The 13,092-nt window shown below is 40.3% G+C and overlaps 1 protein-coding gene across 1 annotated transcript in view; it reads left to right on the plus strand.

Annotated features, from left to right (window-relative positions):
* Window positions 1–10,489, plus strand: part of LOC127365478 (aryl hydrocarbon receptor-like) — a 41,043-nt gene extending 30,554 nt beyond the window's left edge. The window contains exons 7-11 of the mRNA XM_051403588.1: window positions 662–864; window positions 1,107–1,216; window positions 2,641–2,782; window positions 3,023–4,631; window positions 7,151–10,489. Coding sequence (XP_051259548.1) covers window positions 662–864; window positions 1,107–1,216; window positions 2,641–2,782; window positions 3,023–4,631; window positions 7,151–7,300 — 2,214 coding nt within the window. The 3' untranslated portion in view covers window positions 7,301–10,489. The remainder of the gene's footprint in view (window positions 1–661; window positions 865–1,106; window positions 1,217–2,640; window positions 2,783–3,022; window positions 4,632–7,150) is intronic.
* The last annotated feature ends 2,603 nt before the right edge of the window (window positions 10,490–13,092 follow it).

The following is a 13,092-nucleotide window of genomic DNA, read 5'->3' on the forward strand; positions in this document are numbered from 1 at the left end:
AAGATAATGTAGCCGCCTGCTTTCCAATGCATAGGGTCCATTCCTCCATCAGTAGGTTCTGATTTAGCCTATTGGAAAAACCTTTACGTCCTGTCAGTGGGGGTGCCCCTGGGGAGAGCTACGCCACACGTCTGAGTGTTCTCAGACACATCTCTCTCAGGGTGGGCAGGAGGAACATGCTTCTTATAGGTGGTGGGGGCACAAGGGCCGGCGCACATGTCTCTGCACATAAAATGCTGCAACTGCCTGATGTATGGAAGGTGATTCAACATTTCACCCTGCCGCTGGAGAGTCATCACGATTTGATTCGTACAGACAACAAAACAGCAGCAGCTAACATAAATCTCCGAGTGGGGGGGGTTGCGGTCAGCTATAGTGCTGGGTACACACACACTTACTCTCCATACATTCCTGGTGAATGGAACACAGCAGCCTCTAGGCACATGAAGACGGTCCCATTTCCTACTGTGCCCTGTGTTACAGTGCGTAACCATCGTCTCCACTTCTTACAGCCGCATTCTTTATGTTTCTTCCCCTAGTGTCGGCCCCTTAGTGAATAACAGGTGTTGTAGCGTTTCTGTGCCACCTGTACGCACTGATGGGATACGATAGATACGATAGACAACTATTCCAAACTTAATTTATTTTATTTTCTCTACAGGCTTTGAACATCCAGGGCAGACTCAAGTTTCTGCATGGACAGAACCAGCGGCAAGAAAACGGAGGAAAGGTCCCGCCTCAGCTCGCCCTTTTTGCCATTGCGACTCCCCTGCAGCCTCCATCCATCCTGGAGATCAGGACAAAGAACATGATCTTCAGAACCAAACACAAGCTGGACTTCACACCCATGGCCTGCGACGCAAAGTAATGATACTGGCATGCAGCATACACACATACTTATGTAAAATTACTTAATTCCTTGAATTGTGTGAGGATAAAGCATTAGTACCAGGAATTAATGTTACATGTAGGAGAAGCCTCATAGTTTTGCTGATTAAAAAAGGATTTGTGGTTTTATTCTTCTGTGTATTCGTTTTGCTGTAATACTTCACTTAATATGGATATAGGATGTGCTTGAAAATGAAGTATGTTTTTTTAACGTACAGGGGGAAGATAGTGCTGGGGTACACAGAGGCCGAACTGCGGGTACGAGGATCTGGCTATCAGTTCATCCATGCAGCAGATATGCTGTACTGCGCAGAGAACCATGTCAGAAGTAAGTTCTATTGGTCGCCCGTGACATTTGTTTTATCTCTCTCGCTCTCTCTCTCTCTCTCTCTCTCTCTCTCTCTCTCTCTCTCTCTCTCTCCCTTGCTTCCTGTCATCACTCCACTGTTGCTTTTGAATAAAAAGTCTAATGAAATGTCAAAAACATATATAGATATTGTCTGTTACCCTGTCATTTTACAGAAGCCAACAAGTTAGGAAAGAGGTTTTTGTGAAAGTTGGGAAGTTTCACATAATTTGCACTAAAAGAAATGTACTTCAAGTAAACCGAACATACTAATCTATCATAAAAGTATGGCTTTAAAAGCTTTCACCAACTTAAAGACAGATTTTGAAGTGGAAAGTGCTTTTTTTTCTTGACCGTGCAACTCTCTCTACTTAGTACACAAAACAAACACTTTTGGCTTCACCCATGTTAAAAATAACTTTATTTTAATGCTGCTGTATAAATGACTACTTGTGAGCACACTTTGGCCCAAAGAGATGCTGGTTATGTAGCCTGAAGCTGTTTCATAATGAGTATATGTAAAATGAATCCATCCATCTGTGATGTTTATCTGACAGAAGATTGTTCCTATTTTAGATTTAGCCTGGTCAGAAAAGTTGAGGTCTAGTCCAACCTGGTCAGAGAGTTCAGACAGCTTTCGCAAGTAATCCTGCTGGATTACGGAGCAGATTGAGCAAAGCTGTAGAGCTGCCAGAGGAGAGGATAGGGCCCACAAATCCACTGCATGAGCAAAAGCATCAGAGATGATCCATACGGCAGAACCAACACACAGACCACTCTCTCCATACTGTAGAGTAAGGGTCAGTGTAGTTATATCAAGATGTCAAAGCAAGTAGAGTTTCTACACAGATGAGCCAATTGATCTCCTTCATTGAGCCTCACATAATACCATGCTGAAGGATTAAGTGGCTGTCAAAGCTTTCCCAGTTTACTTTCTCTGCTTTTCAAAATTGTACAAAAGGAAGCGAGAACACTGGATTTACGAGCTCTGACGTGCATTTTTTCAAGATCAAGAGCATCTTGTATAAGTGCTCATGATTAACTTTTTCACCCTCAGTAAATTGCAATGTAAAGCAGTGAAAACACATTACTGAATATGTGTGATAACTTGCTAGAGGATGTCAGTTGGGTTGTCAGTCCATCCTTATGGTCCACTTTCATCCAAGTTTCTCAGCAACTACTTGCCAGATTTCATGTTTCTATTGATATTCCCGGGCTAGGGATGATAGGATTTCTGTCAATTAGATTTCCATTTAATATAAGTTATAATAAGTAATGCCAATATGCAGAAATGTAAGTACATCTTTGAACTCCGTCATTGCTAAAATACAGAGCTTTAGTAGGTTTATATTAATTTTGTAATTCAATTCACTTATTATAACTGTTTGTATTCTTCATACTTATAGTGATGAAGACTGGAGAGAGTGGCCTGACTGTGTTCAGGCTCCTTACCAAGGAGAATCGCTGGAAATGGGTCCAGGCCAATGCCAGGCTGGTGTACAAGAACGGCAAACCAGACTACATCATCGCCACCCAGAGGCCTCTTTTGTATGTTCCTATATATTTATGTTATTTAGTCTACAAATGGTAAATTTTGTTGGTTTACAAAATGTTTATCCAAAAAGGGAAGCATGTATAGTTTTCAGTTATGATGTGCCACAGACTCCCATTTTTACACTTATGCAAACTGAAATTCCTGAAACCAAGCAAGCAACTTTGATCATTAATTCCTAAATGAATTGCCATGGTGAGGTCTTCAGACAATAATCAATTTTTCTGTCTTTATAGGGATGAGGAGGGAGGAGAACACTTGCGTAAGCGCTCCATGCATCTACCCTTTACCTTTGCTACAGGAGAGGCCCTGCTTTACCAGTCCAACCATCCCATAGCAGGCTTTGGAGATGGAAGCCATGAGAAAAATGGCAGTAAGTCAAAGAAGAGCCGGACTGAGAGGCTGGTGAGGGATGGTCTGGACCCTGGCTCTCTACTAGGGGCACTCATGAGTCAGGATGAGTCGGTGTATGTTTGCCAGCCTGCCGTGGAGCCCAAAATGTCATTCCATAGCTTCTTTGGAGACCAAATGGGCTTCTCTGACTCTGAACCCCCCAGCTTGCACAGGAGCTGGGACGAGACGAGAAATGGTGTGCTGGGTCCAGGAATTACACAGGCAGGCACCAGCTTTGACCCACTGCTGGCTACTCTGGACTCCCTCTCCCTGGAAGGCCATGGTGTTGTGGATTCAGAAGAGGGGGGTTGTTCAAACGGCGAGCTGTTTGGGGCTCTGGAAGGTCTCGGGCTGAGTGCCGAGGACCTTGAGCTGCTGCTGCTGGATGAGCGCATGATCAGAGTTGAGATGGACCCTGAACGTGTGCCCACTTTGGACGACCTACTGACGAACGATGAGATCCTTTCTTACATCTACGACTCCATAGAGGGAAAGATTGATTCCACAGTGCATGGAGGACAGGTGCCTCCCAGTACTGCCTCAGCGACAGCCACAACAGTGTCACTACCTGAAAGTAATTCCACCTCTGACGTCAATGTGCAAATGCAGTTTCCTCACCATAAGCCTCCCCTGGTGGGGCAGACCCCCATTGTCCAGCTGTCCCAGCAGATGCAACAGCACCTCAACATGCGACCCAGTAAAGTGACGCATGACTGGGGCCAGCAGAGTGACCATTTGGCCAACAGGATAGTTAATGGAGACATGCTGGGTCAAAATCAATCCATCCCAAATGGACAATGGACAGCCCAAGACATTCTGGCAAGTGCAGGGATACAACTGGAACACTATAACACTCAACAGACTATTTTAAATGGCAAGGCCTCAGAGCTGGATGGCAAGCTTAATCAGCAGCAAACACATCAACGCTACCTTCAGCAGCAGCAGCAACCCAGAATGCAGAACCATCTCTCACAGCAGTGCCATGCCAAACAGAAGGCAGCCAACCTCAACGGACTGTGTGGCATCTCCAGTGCAGAGCACTCAGCAAGAAAATCCCAGTGGCAGGAATATGGATTCAGCGAGAGTCTGGGCAGCAACCCCTGCCTTGATAACAGCCAAAAACCTCTGACAAACACCTCACTAGATACTTGCATGGATTATAGCATGCCAGATATTGACAATGCGGATTACACTGTTAGTGGAAGTTTGTTTGGGGGGAGTGGACAACAGCACGGGGCTGTGTCCACGGTTTCATCATTCCAGGGGCTGAACCATAAACAGCAGTCGGAGCAGATCCCAGTTCCTTTGGCCCAGGTCATCTCCAGCCTGTCGCAGTGCCCTCCCCCCAACGCCTCCCTGGAGCAGATCCTTGGAGTGGAAAAGCCCTGCCGGCAGTTGGACCACTATGGCATTGGGACTACTGAGATCCCTCACGACCCCAGTTCCGATAAGGTGAGATTGCTGAAACACCGACATGCTGGTAGTGTTGAAATAGTAACTACCCAAAACAGTTTGAGCTCGGAAGGTCATTCTTGAGTTTTGGGAACAATATGTGTAACAAAGAAATGTAAGGTCAACAGGCATCTCGCTTACTTTTCATAATATCCAGCAGCAAAACAACCCATAATGTTGGGGAAATGGTTCTCAAAACTTTCCAAAAAGCTTTACTGTATAATCAAGCATTATCATCATTGTTTCTGGCAACATTCTCAGTATTTAGCCACATTAGTAGCGGTGCTCCAGGGGTCAGTCCAATACTTAGATAGAGAGCTGCAATGATAAGTCTGTTAATTGATCAAAACAAAATTAAAGCAAATATTTTGATTATTTTTTAAGTAAAAATCCCCCCCAAAAAATTGTTCCAGGTTCTCAAACGTGAGAATTTTCTTTTCTTGGTCAGACATAGTAGAATTAATATCTTTGACATTTAATCACTTGTGCTCTAGGGCAGTGGTTCCCAACCTTTTCCTTTAAATCACTGAGTAAACTGCAGACTAAGTCACATATTTAGTTTTTATATTATATTCAATGCATACAAATAATAGTATAGATCAACTGATAAACTGTACAATGAACCCGAATAGTGAACATAATAAATACAGGAAGTTTCAGTAAAACATGCAATTTAGATTAATTTTGAGCAGATTGTTTGCTGTCAATATTGTATTAGTAGGCTTTTCATGATATTTTTAGGAACTTTATACAATTCAGTTATAAAATAAGAAAAATACATTGTATTGCCTTGTGACCCCCTATCACGCTTTGGCTACCCCTAATGGGGGTCCAAAATACTCTACTATGTCAAAATACTCAAGACTCAAAAGCTAATGAAAATAAATTCTAAATTCTAATTAAATTTGCTGTGGATATTCATGACACAGCTCTGAACGAGCTTGGTCACAGTCTGACCTTTCCTGTCAATAGCCGCAGGGTAATCTGTCAACATTTTATGACATTTGCAGAGAAAATTCAAGTTCCTTAGTGAAGGACCCTTGGAATTTGTCTGACTAGCACACTCTTTTGAAAAGTAAATTGATATTCTCTCCTGTAGTGCATTACCAATACATTTATACCAATACTATGAGACTTCATTAAATTGTTATGATTGTCATTGTAATCATTACACAATTTGATGCATTTCAAACATACACTACTGCACATCATAACTGCACATATAAGAAACATTAAATCCTTACAAAATGAATCAAACTTTAATCACAATCACATGAATCATTACACTCCTGGTAGTGGCAAGTCTAACATGTCTACTGCATGTGCCAGAATTGGAAAATAGCTCACCTAAGAAGAGGCACAGAGCTGTCTTCTTTCTGTATCTGTATCTTGTTTGTTTTGTTCATTAAGGGTCATTGCAAGATTGAAAGACGTGATGTGCTGGTGCAGTTTGTTTTCTCGGTCTGTCTCTGTGACCTACAAAAAATGGAAGGGTTGTGTGGTTTATATTTGCTGCAGAAACTGAAAGTGTTTGAAAATATTGCTCTACATTAACCAAACCTGAAACATCTCTTCTTAACTTCTGCAACCTGTGGGTTGGAACTCCTTCATATACAAACAATGGTGAGAGATTTCTCACCATTTCTAAAACAATGAAATACAATACAAATACAACGCATCCAAATAATACCAATTTATTAACAGAAAGTATGAAATGTAGTATTTCTGTATGTTCCTATACTAGACAAATACAATGAAACATACTCAAATTTAGTGATGAAACACTGGTGGTTTAATCTGGATTTGTCAATGGTCAGAAACAGTGACAGTTCTGATACTGAATACAACAATCTCAACTGCTCCTAAATAGTTAGGATGGCTCAAAGGCCTACAATGATTTAGCCCATGGTGATCAGTAAAGTGTCACTGAACGGTTTAAAGATGTCACTTTGTGTTCTGTGATGAGCATTTGTTGTACCGCATGGATTTCAGGCTGACACAGATAAATAAAATCAGACCTATTGTGTGTCAACCAAGATGCATTTTGTGCACAAACGTACACATAAAGCACACAGAGTGGTTGAGGTCATCACATGACTCCTATGTATAGGCTTTTGTCCTCCAACAGGAACATTTCCCTTATTCCAGCTGCTTTCAGCCTTCATACACAACATATTTAGCTACATCTCACTTCAAAATAAATATACATGACAGTCAGAGGAAACTCCTATTGTGCAGCCATTGTTAAAATCCACAAAGCTTTATTTTAAATAAAGTATCCCAACTGAATTCTCGCAAACACTATATAAAATTATGCACATTTCTATTTTAACTAACAATCAGCCATGAAAAAAACACATTCTTTGCTTCAATGAACAGCTGCCAGCTATGAAACTGGATATTGAGTAATTCAAATCAAATACAACAGGGGTCCTATTTTTGAGCTAACAACACATTTCTGCATTTCATAATATTTCTTCCAGCTGTCTTTATTCACAGTGTCCTCTTGTCTTATACAGATGGAGAATGGCTGCATCCTGAACAGCACTTACCCTGGAGGCTGTGCCCTGCCCAATAGGAATGGAACAGCACCCCCTGCTGTCCAGATGCCCGGCCCAGAGACTTTGCCCAGCCTCCCCGACCCACCAGCCACTGGCTTCTACCTCTGACCGGCTGACCAGGAACAGTAGGACACTGTTAATGGCCAGAAACACACAATGACTGGACCAGCCTTATACATCTAGACAACACAACAAACAAAGCTGAAGAAACGTAGGCCTATATGTTTCTTTCTTTGGTTTCAAATTTGTAATTTTTTTTTGTGGGGGGAGGGGATCGTTGTGTTGTATTTTAAGTCATATTATCATACGAGTCCTTTGTTTACAATAATGCAGTGAAGAGTGCTCAGTTGAGTTTAAGTGTTACAGAGAGATAAATGTGAGTTTTTAAAGCTGAGTTTACAGATCCGCGTTCAGATACAACACAACGCACAATTTACATTCAGAGGCAAAAGATTATGGCTAGTTTAGCATCAATTATTTAATATTTAAATTAAAAAAAACTACACTAATACACCCATTTCATGTAGGATATTCTTAAAGTCAAAAGTGAAAGAGCAAGACAACACAAGTGATAGATGTCCTAAAGATTTTAGATTTACTGAGTTAATATTGGGTGTCACTGGTGGGTAAATGATTCATATTTCATCAGCGGAAGCTGATTATTAGCCATTATCACTGGTAGTAGATTAAGGGATGACTTGATCAACAAAAACTAGCATTGTTCATAGTCTGACATTTTATTTAAGAAACAATTAAAGCTGCAGTAAGTGATTTTTATAAAAATTAATTGCCTAAATTTCACTATATGCTGACGGTAGTACATGAGACAGATAATCTGTCAAAAAATCAGGCTCCTCTGGCTCCAAAAGGGTACCTGTCTCTGCTCTGATTGGTTGTTTTCATTCAGGCCCGGTGGATTTTTGCATATGCCATTAGGAGCACTAGGCGGAGCCAGAGGAACATGATTTTTTCACAGATTATCTGTCTCATGTACTACTGTCAGGATATAGTGAAGTTTTCAGCAAATACGACTATATATTTTTATAAAGGTTATTTTCTGCAGCTTTAATCAAGAAAATAACCAGCAGTAATCGGTAGTTGCAACCCGAAACTGTAAGATGCAAAAACAGGCAAACAGCAGGAGATGAACTGAGGAGAAGAGAGGTTGTGGTATGTTTCCACTTCATGAATGTACAGAGGGACAGGAATATCTGACCAAGCATCAAAAGCACTTCTTGGTCATGTGACTTTATTTTTTCATCTGAACAATGAACAGTCACAATTCGGTTTTAGGGTTGGGGTCTTTTGACTCGCTTTGTATCTGAACGCACCATAAAAACACACACATACACACACACACACACACACTATCCTTGTCAGTACAACTCCAACGTGCTTTTGGCACTGGCAGTTGACAGGACATCCGCATCGCTCATAGTTTTGCTACAAGAATGTAATCTTTCAGTGTTCAGTGATTTCTTTGTTGAACGGTTTTACTTGTCAACAATGAGATTAATCCATTATGTGTATGAAAAAAAAAAAGTATAGAATATGGAATTTATGGCTAGAAATATCCTGCACTTTATTTCAAGCAACCCACTTAATGCAGATCTGTAGTCAGGGATACTGGGGTTATAAAACCAACAGACCCTGTTTTGTTTTTGTTTGCTTCGGATGCAAGATGAACCCGTTTGCATTTTTATTTTGAGGTATATTTCAGGTGATGGGTTTTAATGTCCTCACAAGCACAAACACTTGTGTACAATTGTTAGTGTCATCATTTTTATCTTCCTCCACTTGAATTCTTTTTGTTGTTGTTGATGTTGATCATTTTGGACCTCTGGATGAGTTCTCTTTCTTTTATTTCGGTCATTGTTAAAAGTTTGACTTGACTAGAAGAAGTTGATTTTTCATTTTCCTGTATTTATTCATGTCCTGCAGCAAGTAAGCATTCTTGATTGTTTTGAAGTTGATGTGTAAGACATTCTCTTGTACAAAAAAAAGAAAAGAAAATGTAATGCTTTGTCATCCTCTAGCTAAGCAGTGGTTGCACTCGCTCTCCCGACAGAAGAATCATTCCTCAGTGAATCCAGATCCACTACAGTACAATCAAAGCTTTTAGAGTTTTTAAAAGGAAAAGTCTGACATGTTGGGAAATCCTCTTGTTTGCCTCCTCGCCCAGAGGAGTGAAGATCGATAGAAACACATGCTGGATAAACAGATATGAAATCATATCGATCTCGTAGTTGGAAAACAAACATCCCCAAAATGTGAGTGCTTTTCCTTGTAAATGCCAGAAAACTTGGTGATATTATGAGGTCAGTCATTTCAGGTCTACACAGGATCTTGGAGCAGTTACAGAATGGCAAACACTGAAAAACCAAATGTGAGTATTAAAAAGAGATATTTACCGGAAGGATACAGTTGTGAATGTTTCTTGTACATAGCAAAATGACTGGAAAAAACGATGCAGAGGAGAATTATTTCATCAAGAAGAGATGCTGAAAAGAGATTTCCATTTTAATTGTTCGAATAATGTCATTACTATTGGTATTAATATTATTGTTATATGTTTTATGTTGAAAATGTGATACACACGTGGTTATATGTCATTCGAATTGATTAATTTCTCTCCCCGTTCTTTTTACTGCAGCAGACATGTTTGCTATATTTAATATGATTGATGTGGCTTATTAACAATGTGAAAAAAAGATGTGTATATAAAAGGCAAACAAGCTTTGACAAATACAGGTATGTACATAGTTTTGCGTCAAGTCACTCGTTTCAAGCACTATTTTTAAAAACACATGCTTATCAAACTCCTTTGTTGATTCATTTTTTGTTTGTTTTTTTAAATTGTAAATAGTACTCTCATCACGAAACACTGGACTCTATGACAGGCTGAAAATGGTGCCATACTACTGAGACTTGTTAAATAGGCTATAATGTTTGAGAGTTTAATTTCGTCTTCTGTTTAGCCACAGTAACGTTAACATGCTAACAGGACAAGGTGTAGATGTTTGACCCGTGTCCTTTGACTGCTTGTTTCAAATGTATTATTTTCTTCCTTTGAATAAAGGATTTCTTCAATCACAGTGAAAAACACAAACATGCTGCAAGCATATAACTGACCACTCATGTGTCTCTCTCTCTGAGCCCTCTGGTTTTGTATTCACTTGGACAATAAACAGCAGGGGTTTCCAACCTGTGTCAGTGACCCTCTTACTGTGGGCCCCTGACATGTAAAAAAGGTGCTATGTGTAGCATTTTAACATCAATAAATCCTTACCACATTAACTCTTGGAAGTCTGCATAATTACTGTAAAGCTGTCATGGCATATAAGTGGCAGTCCACTCAACACCAATTTATCAGAGGATCACAGACAGTGCTTTAACAGTGTTTCTCAAATGGGTCTACATTTAGTCCTAGGGGTTCCTGACATAAAAAGTTCATTTAAAAATAGCACAAGCTTCACTGCACTGGGAGTGCAACTTATCAAAAAGATGCAGTTCAATGCCGTTTTAGTGTTATTGCATGATGACAAAACATTGGTTTGCCATGAATTTAGTGATGATTCCATACATTTGAAATGAAGCATTTAATTGATGCTGATGCACAGCACTGATTTGTAAGTCTTTATATAGGATTTTTCTTCTAACAAAAATGTTTTTGTGCTGCTCAGATAGTGGCTGAAAAGATATTTCTAAAAGGGTATATTAATGAAAGGGAACCACTGCTTTAACCTATTGTAGAATGTTTAAACCATTCTCAGTGTGTACGACCCAGAATGACATGGTCTGAAAAAAACACACATAATAAAGTGCCCTCCACTGGTTCCCAGCCTGGGGGTCCTGGCCACCACCAGGGCTCACCAAAGCTTGAGTGTAAAAAAAGTGTGAGAAAACTTTTTTTTATATAAATATACTAATATAGAGGCCTATCTCAGAATTTCATGAATTTTTATGAACAAACAAATTGACATTTTTAAAGTTTAGACACTAAAAAAAATCTCACTGACAAGGTATATTCACAGACCCTTCACTCTCTGATAAACAAATGTACAGTTAAAGACAAAGAGCTAACAGAGCAATGAGTAGAAAACACTGAAAACAAAGCCTCTTAAGTATGTATCGTTACAAAAATACCTAAATGCAGACAGAGTTTTCTAAATATTATACAGATACATATTTGGGGTTTCTAAAACCTTACAGATTCAAAATAAAAAAAAACTTTAGAGTTTGAGTTTAACAAAACAACTTTACTGAAGACAGTGACCTTGAAACTATGAGTTTTCATTAAGGGGTTTCAATGAAAATAGACCAATAAACAAGATAAAGTCTGCAGGTGGCAGGTAATGGTTAGGCAAGCAAAGCTCTTGCACAAATGGCACCAAGATCTGCTCTGATGTCGGTAAGCTGGCAGAAAGGGGTTCTATAATATTCATTCAGACTAGGTTAGTCAGTTACAGAATGCTTAAAATCACTATCAGACAGAAAACAAGTGTGCAGTTCCTCACCTCTCTGATGTCATAAAGACTGGGCATCATCACACCCTGGTTGGGTGGCTGTGGCTCAGAGGCAGAGGCAGAGCGGGTTGTTCCCTAATAGGAAGGTTGTTGGTTCGATCCCCGGCTCCTCCTGCCAAGTGTCGAAGTATCCTTGAGCAAGATACTGAACCCCAAATTGCTCCTGATGCACAGCATCGGTGTGTGAATGTGTATGAATGTGTGTGAAAGGGTGAATGTGGCACGTAGTGTAAAAGCGCTTTGAGTGGTCGGAAGACTAGAAAGGCGCTATAAGTACAGGTCCATTTACCATTTGCCATTGGCCAAGAGGCGAATCCACCAAGCTGCACTTATTCACTGGTGAGGAGTCGGTCCCCACAGACTGTGCAACAGGTGATCTGAATAACCCTCCAAACAACAACTCAGAGGAACTTTGAAGTCCAGCTAAAATGAGTTGGGGGAAAAAGGGGAACTAAATGACAGCAAGAACGAACGAGTGAGGGACTACTACATGGTTAGATAGCTCCCTAAAGTTCTTTATGAGTTAAGTTAGTACGTTTTTGCACACAAAATATAAGAAATATATAAAGCTGAAATACCCAGATAGCACCTTACATCAGCATAATGTTACATAATCCCTCGTTAATTGAGCAGGTAGGTGGAGGAGAAGCAATGTCAGCAGTTTGCAGATATTTTTAGTGACATTTAATTTGTTACAGTCTGAAATTGAGGAACATCAGATGAAAATAAAACTTGTTTTAAAGTCATTGTTTAATGACTAAAGTACTAATATCGGTACTCGGTGGTAGCAAGAACCCAAATGTGAGTACTCTCCAAGTTTTGCGGTGTTCAGTTTGTTGCAAACTACAACTTCACCACTAGATGCCACTAAATCCTACACACTGGTCCTCCATCACTGATCAATGGCACCAGACTTTCATATATTTTGAACAGAACGCTATTTACCACTCACAAAGCAGTCGGGAATCACTGGGGTTCATCCAGGCTGAAAACTCTATACAAGAACAGTCTTTTAAAATAAAAGCATTGTGTTATGTTGTATTATGAGCATTTGCGTCATCCTTGCTCCTGGAAGATCCTCTTACTCTCCTTTCAAAAAAACAGCGACTCTTGCATCCTTGCAGCTATTGTTGATGGAGTCAGTCTGACGCTGCAGACGCTGCTTACAGACTTCACTGTAATTCTTTGTGATCAGCAGGCTGCCAGAGGGGAGCGGTGGCAGTATGATCAGGAGAGAAAGGATGAGGAGTCACAATATGGGCTTAACACAGTCGCAGGCGTCTTATGCTCCACTAACCCACTTTGTCACACACAAACACTGTTCTTCATATTATTGGCGGTGTAACTAAAGATGAGCAACATGGGATCTGTTAG

Source organism: Dicentrarchus labrax, unplaced genomic scaffold, assembly GCF_905237075.1.
Source record: "Dicentrarchus labrax unplaced genomic scaffold, dlabrax2021, whole genome shotgun sequence".
NCBI classification, from domain to species: domain Eukaryota; kingdom Metazoa; phylum Chordata; class Actinopteri; family Moronidae; genus Dicentrarchus; species Dicentrarchus labrax.